General features: G+C 32.9%; 2 protein-coding genes across 2 annotated transcripts; one reads left to right on the top strand and one right to left on the bottom strand.

The window, feature by feature from the left end:
- The first annotated feature begins 2,591 nt into the window (after positions 1-2,591).
- On the top strand, positions 2,592-8,565 carry LOC112501161 (plastid division protein PDV1). Its single transcript, XM_025104833.1, has 2 exons — positions 2,592-3,067; positions 7,803-8,565. Exons 1-2 carry the CDS (start codon positions 2,735-2,737, stop codon positions 8,307-8,309), a joined length of 840 nt encoding a protein of 279 aa, XP_024960601.1. The 5' UTR covers positions 2,592-2,734; the 3' UTR covers positions 8,310-8,565.
- Positions 8,566-17,570: 9,005 nt separating this feature from the next.
- Positions 17,571-18,958, bottom strand: LOC112528021 (ethylene-responsive transcription factor CRF4). The gene has a single exon (XM_025138911.1). It carries the CDS (start codon positions 18,956-18,958, stop codon positions 17,738-17,740), a length of 1,221 nt encoding a protein of 406 aa, XP_024994679.1. The 3' UTR covers positions 17,571-17,737.
- Positions 18,959-19,411: the final 453 nt, after the last annotated feature.

A 19,411-nucleotide genomic window follows, 5' to 3' on the forward strand; every position in this document is an offset into this window, starting at 1 on the left:
AAATTATATACTTATTTTGTTTCATAGATAATAAAAAAATGTTTATATAAGTTACACACAAATTAAAATTATATACTTATTTTGTTTCATAGATAATAAAACTATGTTAAATAATTTTAATAAAAAAATAATAATTTAGTTATTAGTTATAATTATTTTTAAATATTACTTAATTAAGAAATGTGAAGTTGACCAATTTTATTTATGTTCATATTACATATTATGGTTTATTTAAAATCATAAATTAATACTAGAAGGGTATTTGCGCAATATAGCGAGATACATCTTAATTTTAATATTTCATTTTATTCTTTATCTCAGTTGATGTTATAATATGGTCTTACGTGATTTTGAAAAAACGATAATGTTTTTATTTTTGAATAAAATATAAGTTTGAAGATATCATAAAAATTTAACAAAAAAATATATCGATATTAGTATCAAATTAACTATTTAAAATTTCTCATTTTTTTGAGAAATTTTGTAATTCAAATTTTTTCATTATAATTTAATTTAGATACAATAACGAAGTAATTTATATTTGGTTTAATAATATAATTTTCTTATAAAGATAATAATTATTTATTTTGTTAAAACTCGATAATTATCTTAATTATATTTTAAATTTTTTATATTTTAAAATAAGATGTTTATCCTCTATTTGATTATGTTTATCAACAGTTAGTTATACGAATTCAAACATCGAGCTTTAAACTGGAATAGAATTCTCTAGAAATGATGATCGGAGTTATGCCTAATACATAACCTTACATATTGTTCAAATAATCGATTCTATTTAGGAAACTATTTTATTCTCCAAGTCAAATAATTTGACTTTCTTTAGTTCAAATAAATCACTAATTTATACATTTTTTATTCACCTTTAAAATATATTCACTCAGATAGCAACTCTGAAAGGTACAAGCCCTACATAAAATTCATAATGCATGACGAGTGTAATTTAGATGGTTCGTGTCGACTAACAAATATTGTCCACTTATATTCGATAATATATATTTATATTAATTATTTGTATATAAATAATTTATTCAACCCATTCTCGGACAACCTAACTAATTTAATATCCAATATTCATATATTATTTACAATATTCAACTTTATATAAATAAATATTTGGCACTCCACTTTTCAATATGGATCGGCTTATTTTATAATTCTCTGATGTTCAAAAGTCGTTAAAAGGTGGTATTGTTTGACGTTTGACAACATTTTAGCTCTAATTATTTTTTAAGAGTGAATTACAATTTATATGTCCTTTAGTTTGATGCTTTTAACATATTATGTTATATAAAATTAAAGTTTGATGAAATGTATCCTTATGGTTGTGTTTTTGCAACGATTTAGGTCTTTATTATTAACTTTCGTTAAGAAAAAGTCCATTATGCATAAACATTTGCACAATACACAAGACCATCTTCGTGAAGCCCCCCCCAAGTTCGATGAATCCCTTGTGAGCAACTTCCTTCCACTTCGAGCACCAACTTTGCCTTCCCCATGTGTCGTCTATACTATAATCACGATCAATTCAACCATTGCCTAACACACATTTGTCGTTGATCACACCATGTGGCCTGAATGGACATAAGCAATTGTTGATTACAGCCCATTTTCAGTTTCCATGGAGAAGATCTCCACGTTTGCCGATCTGATATGAGTTTCCATGGACATAAGCACCTCAAACCCTTTAGGCTTCATTGTGTAAATAGAAGCATCATCGATCTCGACTTGACACAATTACTTCTTGATGACCAACTATGTGAGCCACCACTTTTGATGCCAACCCCCTGTTCTCTTACCATCGTGACGGATTCAGATTTTCATTTAAATTTGGTTATTACTTCAACTCTTCAACTTTGTTTTTCAAATTTTGATTTATAGGTTTACATTCATTCAACATGTTTCTTGATTTGGCTTTTTTAATATTAATGTATCACAATTTTATGAATGAATTGACAAATATATATTATTATATTTTATTGACGATGGATTTTGAACATGAAAAAATCGGTGGACGTATACAAGGAGATATATCTTAAAATGACCTGGAGATAATAGTATGTATTTAGAGGTGGTTTCATTTATAAACCTAACCAATAGTATAAACCAATCTCAACCATTCATCTAGAACAATGAATATCTCGATTGTTTCATAATATAACGTGTTGATTATAAAAATAAATGTACTATGATAATCTTTCATAGATATCTAAATCATAATAAATAAACCCTCATCGTTTCTATAAATATTATAATAAATTGATTTGTATGATTGTACTAATTATTGAGTCTGTAAAAAATTGCTAATTTATATGTGGGGTGTATATATATATATATATTATAAAAGAAGATTAAATTAAAGGATAAAAAGACAAAATAAATTATATAACGGATTTTTAACGGAGTTAACCCGAGGAACAAAACTGACACAAATCGCAAACCATAAGGGCGAAAAAGGTAATTTCGAACTACAAAAACGAAAGTTTTTATTTGATGGTTAACGAGAATTTTCCGTTAGTGGGTCTCGAGTCTTCCTCGTGGTTCCAAATGCTTTTACCATCATCCCTGACTTCCCTGTAACAGTGAGCTGTCTCCTCTCTCTCTCACACACACACCCCAAAAAGATCACACACACAAGGGACCACCTGAACCCTAACACAAAACTTTGTCTTCCCGCTTCGAATCACATCCTTCCTTTTTGTATCTTCATTTACTCATGAAATGGGAGATGGAGATGGAGATGGAAGAGGTGGAAGCTGTTCTCGAGAAGATTTGGGACCTACACGACAAGCTTAGCGATGCTATTCACTCAATTTCCAGATCTCATTTCCTTCATTCCGTCAAAGCCATACGCAATTCCAACGATCTATTTGACCGGACGGCCGGCAACAACAAGAAAGCCTCAGATGATGACGTCAAAGGAGGTTTCGTTTACGTTAAAGACTGTCCGCTTGGAGAAGATGACGACTCGGCTATTCACGAGGCGAAGAGTTTGAATTCTATCCGTACTGCTCTCGAGAACCTCGAGGACCAGCTCGAGTTCTTTCATGTGAGTTTCTGTTTAATTATTGCTTCCAATTGTGTCGTTTTTTTATGGAAATGTGTTGTAGCGGACGCTAATTTATTTGTTGCTTGAAATTTTGCTCACAAGAGCAGGGAACGTTGTTAGAGTGTGACCTAATTGGCTAATTCGTATTGTCGTTGGGCTTCGTTATATGTTTAACTTCGAAAGACCTTCGTTATGAAATGATGAAACTGAAAATTAAGCATGGAAGAATTCTATATTCTATGTCATGATTCAAGCTATATTTCTTTTCTAGATTATCGCCCCCTGGACTTGTTTTCAGTGTTTTTAGGCTTTTTAAGTAATATTTGCTAGAACTGACTAGTCAATTAACCTATTACTCGCTTGTTTCTGTTATCGTTTTCAGTCTCTGTCGTGCTTATGTTCATGAATAGTTGAAGTCTATACGTCTTTTTGTGCTTGCATGAAAATAATGCTGGCAATCATGAAACATATGGTAACTAATTTGTTTGTGGAATTAAGTCTCAGCTTACTTCCATGGGGAAAGAAGGAAGAAGCCAAGAAGGAGCTCCAAATTCCCATAAGTGATCTCATTTCTAAATCAAAAGTTAGCTAGTGAAACACTAGCTTGAGCAATAGATGGGATAAGGAAGCTGTGTAAGAAGTTATTAGGTTAGCATTAAGCAAATACCCTGTATTGAATCCTCTGTTTATGTGCCACTTACCATTGACAAGTAATAGGGAACACACTTGAGTAATGGATGGGATCATTAAGCTCAATATTGTTTTCTAACAGCGTCATGTCATTGTTAGAATCTAAGTTAATCAAACAGAAAATATGTACAATAATTTATGAAATATATATATATATATATACACACACACACACATTACACTAATATAAGTATATACAACATGTACAACAAGATTAATCAACTAACTTGGTATGATTGCAGTGTCAAATCAAATGCAAATCTGGAATAGGTAGAGGCCTGCTAATGCAGTGTCCTAAGACGGAATTCTACCCCTATAATGTTGTTTCTGGATGTCTATTTTGAGGATACAATTATCTAATTTAAGTTGTAAAAACTTAAATTTGACGTGTTCACACCATCCAGATGAACGGTATGCACATGTGCATAAAACCAAAAAACAGCTCCAATTACTTGTATGCACATGGACATACCTTCCAGATGAAATGGTTACCAGGGTGTTTCTCAGTTTTTCCTTTTTTTAGGGTTTTCCCCTGAACCTCCCTCTCTCTCTATATATATATCCAACCCAATCCCAACTGCATCCAAGTCACCAAGCCCAAGGCTAGGCCATGATCCGTCTTGTAAACCCAAGTAGGAAAAGGTATATAAAGTAAACTATATTGCCATGTTTCTTACATGTAAAATATTGATATCCCATAAGTACCAACAGCCATCGTATAGTTTCTGAGTTTCATGCCAAAGAAATCATTAGGTTAATATTGCCTTATGCTTCTTATCTTGCACATAAGCTAATTTTGATGTGCCAACTCTTGTGCAATACTTAAATTTGAATTGTGCCTTAGGCTTTTAAGAATACCTAACAATAAGGATATGGATTCATAAAATGCTCATCAATTTCGGAACAAACATGAGAAGTTATTTCTAGAGCATATGCCGTCATTTATTAGCTGGCTGTCAATTACATCATGTTGCTTTTACTAAGTTTGGTTTCTTGTACGTGGTTATGTTTTGTATGTTGTTGCTTATTCATACGTAGCTTTCCTTTTCTCGTCTCTAGTTCTCCCTTTCCATAGTCTTTCTCTTCTTCTTTTTATATTTCCTCATACTTTTTGGGCTACTCTTTTTCTCTCTTTCACATATTTTCACATGTCGGGAATCTTCATGGAAACAACCGCCCTATTTTTTGGGTGTAAAAGCCAGGCCTATGTACATCACCCCCCCCCCCCCCCCCCCTTAAAAAAAACCCACCTTCGGGTGGGATATACTAGGTTTGTTTGATTCAGTACGGTAGTAGAACTTCATAGTTTATGATGAGAATTGGGGATAGATTGTGAAAGATTAGGGAAGGCACGGAAGCAAAGCCAGCTTATATGAATTAAAGTGAGCTTGTGGCTATGTTTGCAACATAAAGAATTTGGTTGCGCTTTGTTCATGCCATATAGTCTTGAGGATATGTTCACGAGTCTAGGAGTCATTGATTTCCGACTTAATGAAAGGTTTGTTTCCTTAGGATCTAGCGGTGATTCTGTGCATGTAAATTTCCTAATATCTTTCAGGTGCTCTTCCTCTACCATTGATCATTTGCAATGTGTAAGATCACTTGTTACTATTTTGTAGTGTAGGGCTATAAGAGTAATAATATTGCCTATAAATCTATTTAGATGGTATACAAGATGGGCCATGGGCCAATGATGATAACATAAGAAAAACCATTGATAAACCAAATGAAAGGCCATCTACGAACACACTTTCACAAGTTGGAGCATAGATACCAAGTATACCAGCTTCTCACATATGAGGTCAACTTGGATCTTGTGTTATCAAGTGAGGTCAGAGATGGATCGAGAAAAATTTCCGAGCGAGGGTCAAAATAATTAGCATAACATAAGTTAAAGCAAAAACTAATTATAAATTCATAAAAAATGACATACATGTGGTTTTTTGCAACACCCAAGTATTTTTTTTCTTTTCTGTTGCTGTTACCAAAAAATTTAACAAAAGATCCAAAGGGATTCGAACTTGCAATTTGCAACGTATAATGCCACATTCAATGACACTACCAGTAGGCTGCAACCACTTTTTATTAACTTAGGGGAGCACACGTCAAGTTAAAGTGGATGCACCTTTAAGACTCCTTACAAAGTTTCCGCTATGTTTACACGATAGAGCGGCAGCACGGGAACCCCCCTCCCCAAATCCGCCCCTATGGAAGGTGCTAGCTAGTATTCAATCCTCATATGATGAATGGACTTGTAGATGGGGGTTCAGATAATCAAAATTTCATTTGTACCTAGAATAGAAGATGTCATATAACAAGGAAGCATCTCACACAGAAGATGAGAGGAGGTGGACAACAATAAATTTACTCACACAGTGAGTCATCAGTAAAAGACTTGAGATACGCACCCTACAAAAGCTAGGACACGAAGCTAGTCCTGGAGTTCTTGTTCGATGGTTGGATTAATGCTAATAGGAAAGAGACCCTGCAATCCATTGTATAACATCTTTAATTGGGTAAACTCTGTTATGCTATCATTATTCTCCATCTGTTATAACTTCATAAATAAATGAACCCAATTAGATTCATTTAATGTAGTTGGTATCTGCAAGAGAAGAAGAGGGTTACCAATGCTGATCAGAGCAATAGCATGTCAGATAATCAGCTGTTCTTGTTAGGTCCAGTTTCTAGTTCGCCAGTTGGTTTTTTGGGTTCATAGTTGCCCAACTTGGCTCTTCAGGGTTTCTGTTTGGTCAAAAATTTCAGGTTTCTTTCTTGTATCTGTTGCTTCTGGTTCTTTATCAGTTTTGTGTATTTATTTTGATGATATAAAAGAAGAGCAGTAGCAGAGCTGACAATCAGCAGGTAAGAACAACAACATCCAGAGCAACATATCACGAGTGCCGGTGAGCGACATGTACACCATGTCAGAAACAACAGATGACGGGCTAATGGAAGATGGTTACAACTTACACAAGGTAACATGAGCAGGTTTGTCACGAAGCCCTAAGACCATCAATGGAGCAGGTAGACAGCTGGCGAGCGAAGTGTAGTGAAAATCAGGCTGCATGGGTACTTAGGTAGCCACAGTGGTCAGAGACTGGGCAGGCCTGATGGGTGTCACAAGAGTCCTGCAGTGGAGTGACAGGCTGGATATTCACATATGTCACAACGAACAGACATGCGGTGGTGGCAGGGTCACAATAGAGGCTGGTTAAGTGGGTATAGCAACTACATATACTGCCGGAATCAGTGAAAGTCCATCTACCAATTACTAACATATTTAACATGAAGCAAAATATATCCTTATGCCTAACATTATGATGCGGACCTAAGCATGGAGTACCGGGCCTTGATGTTCCTGGAAACCCATGCAGAGAAGTCGTGCTTAAACGTGCATAACTTTTGCTATGAGTCTCTGGTTTTTTGTCAATTTTCTCATTCTTGTTTGGAATTTTTATATTTGGCCCATCACCTTTCCGCTGTTATACTTTGAACGTCTACTTGTATGCTGCATGAAGCATTTGGATGGACAGCGGATGAATGACATATGTTTCTCATCCAAATTCCAGAGTTCTCTTGATTTGAAGCCCAAAACTTGGTATTCTTTGAATCAATGAGTTTTGTAAGAGTTTATTCCTGGGTATTCGTATAGTCTAATCAACAGGATTGATCTTTAGGTTCGATTGTCCTACACTGCATCACATTAGGACATCATGGCAAGCGGATACCATGAATGTGAGAAGCCAGCATTCAGTAAATTTGTATTGATAAAGTCTCTGATTAAGCAAAAAAGTGTCCAGCTCTCTGTTATGAACTTGCTCTTTCTTTTGAATGAGTGCTTGTGACCATTCATACTACATGGCTATATCTCTGAATTTTGAATCCATCTCATTTTAGAATTCAGAGTCAATGGTATTTCATGCATACCTTAGTATTGCACACTATTAACTACTTGTGGATGCCCATAGTATCATCTGATTCATAAATCATATGCCGATAAAACTGTGGCATAATTTTTCGTTCCTTTCTTGTTTAAATGCAGACTGTGCAAACACAGCAACGGGTGGAGAGAGATGCTGCAATTGCTCGATTGGAGCAAAGCCGAATCGTGCTTGCATTGAGATTGGCTGACCACCATGGTAAGAAGTACAAAGTGATTGAAGAAGCAAGAGCCTTTGTTGGTGAGGTACAGAATCACAGTAAATTTGTCTCCGTCGAGAATAGTTACGAATTCCCTTCTGGCAGCAACCATGATGTAGGAAAGAGATCAAACATTCTAGCAAAGGTCATTATCTCTAGCTTTAATTTTGCCAAAAAGTCCCTCAAAGTTGAACATGTGGGCGGTGTGCTTGGCAATGCTGCTTTATTTGCAGTAAGCATGCTGGCATTGTTGCATCTTCATCAGGTTGGCGATAGGGAGCGTTACATCTCAGATCTCCAACAGAGACACAAAGATGATAATAATAATCTTAACAAGAATGTGACAAAAGTTTATCTACCAAATGGCAGTCCTTCTAATGGTCTAGACGTCTTATCAGCCAGGGGCTAACAAGTACAGACTAGTAGCAGCTGCATTTGGTCATATTTCAAGCTTGATTGTAAGCGGGTTTGTTCAAGTTTCCGAGTGTTTCATTTTTCTTTGCTAAATAGCAATGCGTCTATCGGGCGTTGTTTTAGAAAGCTAGGGTTTTATTTCCTAAAATTGTATATTCTTAGCTGCTTTCCTTTAGGGTTGTGTAACGATGATCGACCATTTTGAAACTTGTTTTTCGAGGCGTCATTAAGATTTGGTGATTTTTCCGTCTGAAACACACTGTTACAGTACTTGAGTATGAACTTGTTCTATTGGAGGCGTGATCAATTAGTAGCAAGTAGGAACATAGACAACAACCAACCGAAAAATTGGAAAACAAGTCCAATTCGGCTTTGAATGATAGTAGCTTGATTCTTCCTTCAGCCAGTCTGAATGGTCATCTGGTGTTGACTCTTGTCTGAACCAAAATCGTGTTTAAAGTGTATTAGAAGTCCGACCTTTACCATCACCATCAGACCAAATCTTGGACCTTTGACTTTGCTAACCCTCGGAGATTTATTTGGATTCAGATGCATGTGGCAAAAAGCATGTTGAGGGAAGTAGGCCCAGAAAAAGAATGTTGACAAAGATTCATTGGAGATTTCTTTGGTGTGTAGCAGTAAAGTAATCTCACACTTTTGATTCAGTTGTCGTGTTTCTCTCTCTTTAAACTGTAGCAAATGACCAAATAGCATGCAAATTTGGGTCAAACGTAGGCAGCCGGAGTAATGAAATGTCAACCTGTAAAGGAAACGCCATTTTCGCAGTTGAGGAAGCCTGCTTTTCACGTTGTATGGGAGGACTTTAGGGTTTTTGAACAAATCAGTATAAATTGCTATTTTTTGAGTTAAATCGTGCAGTGAAAATATAAAAAAAGAGCTTGTTGTTGATGTGTATAAATGTAAAATTGATAAGGATTTTATTTGAGAAATTGACTGAAATAGCCAATAAGAACCTCCATGTTCACTTTTTTTTGTTAACCATTGGTGTTCAGGTCAACTTACATGCACCTCGATTAATCCCAAGGGTCCTTAAGAACAGTAAAAAAAAAATCCTCTCTTTTATAGCCGCATCTTGGATCAATGGACAAATTTAGCCGGAAATTACGCAAATGACCTTACGCAACTTGCGTAATCTAACTTTCGGGTTAAGAAATGAGGAAAAATGGACATTATGCAAGTTACGCAAGTGAATATGGGGTCCATGTAGGCATTATGCAAGTGCCAAATAACACTTACGCAAATTGCGTAAGTCCCGCTTTGCATCGTTATTTTAATCCGAAAAATAGGTTACGCAAATTATCGTGTAATTTCCGACAAAATAAGTTGAAAAGCGGATATAATGAAATGAATTTCCCGTTTTAAAGAAGTTGGTTAAGATGGTACATTTGGAAACAGTTGATGTTATGGTTCAAGTCAAACATGAAAACGATGGAAGGAAGCCATAGTACAAGGGAAGGGAGTCTCAGTCTCTTTTTACTTTAACATGTGATTGATGTATACTTTGCAACATTTAATCATCACATTTTTGTTCAAAAGCAAAAGTGAAAATATAACATCAACTCTTCATCACTAATTACTCCCATTAACCCATTTATATGTCATTACTTTCGCAAGTGGCACCTTCGCATTTTCTGCTCAGCTTCATCAGTCACGGAGGTGCCATTTGGCAGAGCTGAGCAGAATTTATAATTTTTTTTTGTCTTTTAGCTACCTCCGCAAATTAAGGAGGTGTCACTTGCGGAGGTAGTGACATTTAGGTAAAAGGGGGAGATGAATAACTGGTGAACCAATTACATTGAAAGAAATGGTCATTTTCGGTATACAAGATCTTTTTTGAAAAATAGTTTTACAGTTCCACTTATTCTCCCGGTTGACATATCTCGTCATGGACCACGATAAGTACTCATAACATATATTATTTAGGTAATATATACATAAAGGTGAGATCTTTTACGAACCTTATCATTAGTACAAACTATACCATTAGGTGTTATTACCTAGCACAACTATTTTATGTAGCGGAAAATTAAATATTTTGGTACATAACTCAAATAAGGTTTGGTGATTTTTTTAATAATTATATATAATTATCTTAAAGACATTAATATTATTACACATATTTACATATAATACAGTGTACTCATCATAATTACATTTTAACATGTATTTTTATAATTGTCACCAAAGAATCATTATTTTCATAATCAACTAGATTTAGTTCGGGTTTCTACAAGTGGAAGAAAACATACTATTTATATGCGACCTGATATGTTTACAATGCTTATCCTAATTATATTTTTGATTTTTTATATTTAAAATGAGACATTTATATTCTGTTTAATTATGTTTATCTGCAATTAGTTACACGAATTCAGACATGAAGCTTTAGTAAGTTATATTTACGCACCATTTACTTGCAATCTTGAGTTTTAAGTAATATGCATTAATAAACAGTACTTTACGAATAAAAAGTGATTTTTAAGAGTTTTTGTCAAATGCTTTATAATATAGTACAGATATAGATAAAAAGAAATGTCATGATTTTATATTTTTATGAAGGGAAAATTGCATCAAAATGGAACCAACTTTCACAAAATTCCTATTTTGGAGAACCAACTTTCAAAATCGTCATTTTGGGGAACCAACTTGCACCTGATTCCTATTTTGGGGAACCAACTTTCAAAATCGTCATTTTGGGGAACCAACTTGCACCTGATTCCTATTTTGGGGAACCAACTTGCAAAATAATTATAGAAAAATATTAAAATTCGTTTTTTTTTCCAAAAATCAATGCAATAAAATCTATTTTTCATTTCAAATCTCGTTTTTTTTATAATTCAGATATGAAATTGAACATTAAAAAAAAATCCATATTACCACAATAAAAATTATTTTTTACTAATGTAAAAAAAATCAACTTAATAAAAAAAATTAATTGATGCAATAAAAAATAAATATTTAGGGGTCTCTATCAAACTTTTTGTGCATCAATTAATTTTTTTCTATTAAATTGATTTTTTTGCATTAGTAAAAAACAATTTTTATTGTGGTAATTTGGATTTTTTTTTTAAATGTTCAATTTGATATCTGAATTAAAAAAAAACGAGATTTGAAATGAAAATTAGATTTTATTGCATTAATTTTTGGAAAAAAAACAAATTTTAGTTGTTTTTCTATAATTATTTTGTAAATTGGTTCCCCCAAAATAAGAATTAAGTGAAAGTTGGTTATATTTTAATGTAATTTTTTGTTATAAATATCTTAATTAATTAATTAATAGTTTTTGTCGGCAGTAGAAGTGGTCCATGAATTTAATCTATGAAACTAAAACCCACGTGACATCAACGCCTACCTCTTCTTCTCTTCTCTTCTCTCCAACCTCCAAACATAATTATTTACCAACACCCTTTTCTTTTCTCTTTTTATTTCTGCTTTCCAATTAATGCTTTTTATTTTTTATATCCAAATATTTATAAACCGTTACCAAGTGAGCATCACAAGAATCGAAAATCCTTTCCCGTCTGAAGCAAGACTATCACTAATATCCATTACTGTCTGGTTAACACTTAGCATCAATAAACAATCCTTTTTAATCAGATGTTGAATCGATCATCAGAACAAGAATTAGACCAAAATATATTAACATTTCATCAGGGTAATGATCCATCAACCTACTGATTCTTTCTATCTTATTTTTTTTTACTTATTTCAGAGATTACGACATTATGTTAAAAATATATTAATAAACAAATAATAAAATGATTCCGACAATCTTTCGTATTGTTTTTGTATGATTAGGAAAGTGTGTTTAATTTTGTGGATCTGGTTGTTTGAATATGAATAGCAACTTTGAAATCTCTTCATTATTTCTGAACCCGCCATCACTACTTACCCATTTAATTCATACTTACCACCACAATATAACATTACCACTACAACAAAACGTCTGTATAATGGGACTTAAATTTCTACAATAAAATCTCGTTTGTACAACGTCAAAAATGCATAAATATATTACTAATTAATATATTGTTTTATGAAACTTAAGTTTATAGAATCAAACATTTATTCATCTTATATAAAAATGTTATAATAAGTTCATATGATGATTTTGAACATGTTTTAGAACAATTTTAAAATAAATCATTTTATTAAAAAAATATTATATGACTTTACTTGAATGGAAACAAAAACGTCTTATAAAAATAAGTGTTCACTATTAAGAGAAATGATCGATTAAAGTTAATCGATCGAGAAACGTCGTTGTTGAGGGACCGAAGAACAATAAGCGGCAAATAAGAGGTTGGTTTACCTCTTACCAGATATATAAGAGTACAATAAAACATAAGTGCCTCTAAAAAATTTAAAAAAATTAAAAAACAGTCTGAATGACCTTATCTCTTAACGAATCAAATATAAGAGACCCATAAGAGATTTTTTGTAAAATACAAACAAGGTTTTTTTATTTCAAACATAAAATAATAATAAAAATAACTTGTTAAGACATTCAAAAGTTTCGTATAATTTACTGTGACATTTTTATATAAATACACAATTATTTGCTATTACAGATTTAAATATTATAAAGCAGTCACTTAAAACAGTTAGATATTTTTAACGTTTTACCGTTGAAAGTATTTAATAATAGAAAAATAGTTATAAATTAAGAATATATATANTATATATAAAAGGAACCACGTAAAAGGGAAAATGAGACTACATTTTTTATTCAAATAAAACCAAATTCGTTTACCATGTTTTTTATTTTACTTAAAAATATTAATTTGATGTAATTAAATTTTTTTGAAATATGAATTGAAGCAAAGCCATGCATAGACCACGAATATTATTTAATTTTTGGCTTTATAATTTGACCTTTTTTTTATTATTTACGTCATGGCATTAAAAATCTCCATAAATTATTAAAATACAACATATGTTACATGCATACCAAATATCAAAAATATAATAAAACAATGTTTAAATGAAAACCGATTTTCAGTTGTGAAACGGAGACAAAGGAGAGCGCGACACGTGTCTCACAACTTCACGGATTATTCATATATAATGAATCAATTTAATATGGATCATGATCGTGTATTATTTATAATGAATGTTGTATCATTTATCATGAATAGTTCATGTACGTTCATTTTCATTATTCATATTTAATTCTTAGTCCCATACGTTTTACATCTGATGATCGATTTGCAATTGAGTTTCTTCTCTCTCTCTCTCTCTCTCTCTCTATGTGTATATATCATAGCATTCACAAGTCACGTGACTTTAGGTCCCAATAACATCATCACCACGATTCACATACTACATGCGGACTGTGTTTGTATAAATTATCATTAATCATTAAACCATCATTTTTGACACATCTCATTCTTTCCAACAACAATTTTGTATTTTCTTATTATACATTAAATCATAATTTTATGAAAACAGGTTTTAAAATTTGTTTTAATGCATTAAAAAAAGCAAAATTTTACATGAAAACTATTATAGATGTAGGCTATAAATGAATGAAACAAAAATTATTTTAATTATTGGTTTTTTTGTCTGCTATTATTATTTCATAATTTTGTATCTTGTAAATTGATAAAACACTAATGATACATGCGATAGAATGAGAAAATGACCTATTGTTTTTAAAACGTGTTGGTCCCGTGGACCATGTACAGGTAGGATCGATGAGACAACTAAGCACCAAAGTTGACGGTGTATTTCCGTTTAACTTTTTTGTTTTTTCGGTACACATGATAAACATATAAATGATTTGTCTTATTTAAAAAAAAATTAGAAAAGAAAAAAAAAGATTTGTTGTTTAAAAGTATTTATAAAAAAAGAAAACATGGGTTTTAGAGGATATGATTTATTGTTAAAACACTTGATATATTTTCTTAAAAAAATGTTAAAAAGTTTGAGGGTGACTTTAAAAAATAGAAGAAATGGGTCATAAAACACATGCATTACCATAATTTGTCCCAATTTTGTTTCTTGAATTATTAAAAATTATGACTCCACACCACACCATCAAATTCCATTTCCTTCGACCCTGGATTTAAACCCTACACACGCTCTACCTTTGATTATGTCCCAACAATATCATATACATTTATTTATATATATATATATATATATATATATATATATATATATATATATATACACACACACAACATCAATAAATCCAATAGCTAGAGTTATATCATGATCAGAGCTTAACTAGATAATATTTGCATAAAGAAACAGTTAACTTCATCTCATAAAGATATCAAATCAAACTAAATAAAATGTTACTTTTTTGTATATAATTTGTTCAATTTATTTCCTTTTATTTCGTATATTGTCCAATTACAATTAATCAACTGGTAAGATTTAAGGGTCGTTTACTAAACACTTAACTGATAAGCGTTTACCGGTAAAATTCAATGCTATCATTTACTTATCGGGTAAGATTTTAGTTTACAAAAACGAAATTGTATGCAACAATTTTCCTGGTAAGTGTTTACCGTGGTAAGAGTCATCACCCTCACTTACCGGGTAAGACTTTTGTCCTTGCCTTGCTTTTACCGGGTAAGACTCTTCGTCCTTATCATATTCATCCGTTAAAGTCATGTGACTTGGTAAGATCTTACCCAAGTAAGCGTTTGGTAAACGACCCCTTAGATTAGTTTAACCAGATATAATTTGTTATGATCATTTTTTTTATTATTTTGTATATAATCGAAGTGGAATTATTGAGTTGATTAGGTTTTTGTTGATATAATCTAAAAATGGATTTATTAATATGAAGGATTGAGACATCATAATGAGTGAAGGTTTGATTTGTTTTTCTTTCATTCTTGTGATTGAGAAAAACAAACTTTGAGTGAGAATTAAGGTTTGTCATAAACCCCACATGACATGCAACCTACTTCAATTATTTCTTCCCAAATCCTTTCATTTTATTTTTTTAATTTATTTTTCTCGATTTTTGTTTATTTTTTTTATATAAAATAAGATGAGGTTTTTTAATATATATATATAGAGTTGAATCCTAAATTATTTTGACGACCTATGACTTTTTTTTTTCTTTCTAAACGTAAGTGTTTAAGTCATTTTGTATGTATCTCAACTAAACTCCTAAGATCCTGAACTTAATAGGCAGGAGCCGGAACACCTCCAATGGCCCTAAGACTTGTGACTCGAACTGATAACTAACGGAGAGCAAACTCAAAACTTAATCTACAGAGTAAACGTCCACTTGACAACCTATGACTAGTGCACCTAATGAAACAAACCTTTGTCATATTTTTCTTGATTCTAAAATATAAATATATGGTACATACGATACTAATAATAATACTATAAAATTTTCATTTTTTTTATATCATACGATGTGATATTATGACATGATATAGAACAAATCTCTTAAATGAAAAAGAATAAGATGATAAGTCTAATGATTATGAATATTTATTGACATCGGTCCAGGAACAAAGACATGCCTTTTCCAATATTTTTTCTTAATAAACGAGGTTCAAAGTTTTTTTTTTATTATTAACCTGGATATCCAACCAGCTATGCGGGCCAACTAATTCCAGGACGACCACCTGCTTTGCAGATAGCCCAGAGTCACCGCATTTGAACCTCCGTGGCCACAAGAGGTTTTTTTTATTTCTCCTTGTATTTAAACCTGAAACCGTCTGGTACTTTTGACCTTTGGAGTCAAACTCAAATTAATCAAACACCACTCTTGTGATTGGTTCAAAGTTTTAACATATACAAGATCATGAACTTTTGCCTTCAAAAAGATGAATCATATGCTTGATTGAGACTTAAATTCAAAAAACCGTACATCTATTAAAGCACCGATAGATACTAGACTATATATATGTATATATAAAGGAGCGATCAAATGAAAACCACTCTCATTTGTAAAAACCATACAAACCACCCTCATACATCGATTTCATTGTTTAATCTTATGAAATTTTCTCATGAAATTGTTTAATCTTGTGAAATTGTTTCATATAATACTTTTTTTGATGAATTTGTTTCATATAATATTTAATGAAATTTTAATAAAACTGTTTCATGTATTTCTCTAAAATTAAAATAATGAAAATGACAATATCCATGATTAACACCCTACACAATAAAAATGGTTAATCAACCTCTCATAATTACAAAAAAATGAACAAAATAAAAAATTATGATTGGTTGAATAAGGTTTTCACGGTTTTTACAAATTGAGTGGTTTTTATTTGAACGCTCCCATATATATATATATATATATATATATATATATATATATATATATATATATACCTAAAAGTCCATATCTTTCTTAGACTTTTGAATCATATTTGAGATCTAATTTTGGAAATTTAACATGGTCAATTATAGGTGAAAGAGGTTAATATTGACTTTAAAAAGGTGCTTTTACAATTATAATTCTATTCCAAGAGAATTCAATGAAATTGATATGATCCACATGTATCCATCACTCCTACATTGCCTACTAATTTCTATAAATCTACCTCAAAATAATTCTATTTTTTTTAAAAAAATCCAATTAATATTCTCATTTTAAATAATTAAATTGTTGTTTATCAAACACTTATTTGATAAATATTTATCAGGTTATTTAGATTATCAAATGAACATGATAAGAACCAAGAATTTTACAGGTAAATTGTTTCATACGATAACTTTTTGATGCACTAAAACCTTATTTAATAAAATAAGTTAGAATGTTAAATTTTACTAATAAATCTTTAAACTTTTTAAAAATAATTCAAATAAGTAAATTAAGAAAATAACCAAAAAGAATCCAACTCAAATAAAAATTCATTTCCTATTTATAGATTTGCCTTTAAAAAAAAATATTCTCAATTTAATTAACAATTAAAAAAATTAGAATTATAAGCATGTGTTTTTATTATTTAATTCATAAAAAATAAATTTTATTTCAACGTGAAAAATAAATCCTTCTATTCTCATTACTTTCGGCCTTTATGGACTTCCAAAATTACCAGTGAGAACCCGGACCGCCCGGACCCGCCCCACCCCACCCCGCGTGCTTCTTTTTTCAACAAACCGGTCAAATTAAAAGCTACCCGTACCGCAAATCACGCCTGCCCCAGTTTTAATACGCTGTTATCGGTTTAAAGAGAATGCTGCATATATTTTTATGTAACGGGTCGAAATATAACGGAAAATCACACGTATTATTCTTCGAAACATAAGCTCACTCAAATCTCCGTTTTTCCGAAGATACATAAATTAAAAGGGAAAAAGAAGTCCTAAGTGATATATAGTTACCATAACGACTATTGTCGTTTTACAAAACTGTCATCGGGGCAAAATTTGTTACGTGATATTTAGTCACCTAACCGGATGATACGGGTTTTAGAAACACCCGGTCATCAAAACATCGGCTGGAAGAAAGTCGCCGGTGATGTCTTGAAAGTAATCGTCGACTTTTAGTATCGATGATGATGTGACATCAAGCATCATGTCATTACAGATTCCAAAGTCTTCGTCCCATAACGTGTTGTTATTAGCATCCGTACACCAAATTTGGGGGTCATCGAAGGGTATTGTGGCGAAGTTATCGTCCGTAACGTATTCGGATGACGGGGCTTCGTTTTCAATTTGGAGTGGGTCGGGTAAGTCGAAGTCATCGATGGGGGAGTATTTTAGGAATGGTGAGTCATCCTCGAAATCGACCGGGTTGGGCATTTGGAAATCAAATAGATTATCCAAGAATGGTACATCCATCTCTAATTGATCACTTATGATATCACCAAAATGGCCCGAATCGGATTCTTGATGTTGACTCGGACTGAGTTCACGAACCGTTTGACACTCTGATCTCTCTTGACCCGACCCGTTATCCGATTGACACTCCTCAGCTTCCTTAACCGGTTCGAGTCCTTCTTTCGAGTTGCTCTCGCTCTCGAACCGTAAGACGGAAGTCGGAGATGGAAGGTTGTTTGACTCGTCGCCGGACTCGTAACCGGAAGTGGACGGAACATTGATTTCCGGCGTAGTTTCCTTCGCCGGCGGTGTGACGAAGTTGGTCAAAGCGTCGGGACCACGTAGTTTGATAGCGGCGTTGTCGTACACCATGGCAGCTTCTTCTGCCGTATCGTAGGTTCCCAACCACAGCCGTACACGTCTAGCTGGGTCCCGTATTTCAGCTGCCCATTTGCCCCACGGCCTTTGTCGTACTCCTCGGAACTTCCGAACACTACCCGCCGGAACCGCCGGAGCTCCGGTGGTCTTCATTGACTTCTGTTTTGCCTGGAGTGCAGCCTCACCGGTTTTCATTCCCTTTTTCCGACCACCCACCGCTGCCACGGCGGTTTTACACGAGGTTTGGATGTTAACCTCATTAACAAAGTTCTTAACTCGCCGGCGTCCGAATAACTCGTCTTCATCGTCACTGGATGAGTCGGTGGCATCAGGATCAGTCATTGATATCCGTACAACTTTCGGGAACGACGACTTTTGGCGATCAGAAGGCTTCTTAGACTTTGCCGCCATTGATGGATTCACAGCCACCATTGTTGTGACCTTTTTGTGCTGGGTGTATTTGATCGGACGCAACATATCGTAGCTATCCATCTCAAATACAACTTAACTCAAATCGCATCCAAAAGAAACCCCAGAAAGATTTTCACAAAGAAACGACTGAAAGTTGGGATCTTTAGTCAGAAAGAAGCTTCACCCAGAATCAAAAATCGAATCAAAATCTAACAGAAATTCTTTAAAAAGAAGAGCCGTAAAGAAAAAGCTGATTCAAATGGGTAAAAGCTAGAGAGGGCTTTTATGAAAAAGAAGAAGATGATGAAAACAGACAGTGACGAGGGGTTTATGAAGTTTGAAGTTGAATCAATGGCGAATGTGGAGTTTGGTGTTTATAAGAAGTGAGAGAGAATATGAAGAGAAAGACCAAAAGAATTTGGAAGTTGAAGTGACGATGAAGGAGAAAATTAGAGTTTTATAGGATCCGACTCTCACCAGACCCAATTGGGGAACACAATAATTTTAATAATATAAATATTTTTTAAATATATT

The sequence above is a fragment of the Cynara cardunculus genome, assembly GCF_001531365.2.
Source record: "Cynara cardunculus var. scolymus isolate 2C chromosome LG 1, CcrdV1, whole genome shotgun sequence".
NCBI lineage: Eukaryota > Viridiplantae > Streptophyta > Magnoliopsida > Asterales > Asteraceae > Cynara > Cynara cardunculus.

What these genes read in the sequence shown, in the direction of transcription:
- LOC112528021 (XM_025138911.1), bottom strand. Translation starts at nt 18,958, where the DNA reads ATGGATAGCTACGATATGTTGCGTCCGATCAAATACACCCAGCACAAA.
- LOC112501161 (XM_025104833.1), top strand. Translation starts at nt 2,735, where the DNA reads ATGAAATGGGAGATGGAGATGGAGATGGAAGAGGTGGAAGCTGTTCTC. An exon ending in ACCAGCTCGAGTTCTTTCAT is followed by an intron (nt 3,068 to 7,802) that starts GTGAGTTTCTGT and finishes GTTTAAATGCAG; the next exon opens with ACTGTGCAAACACAGCAACG.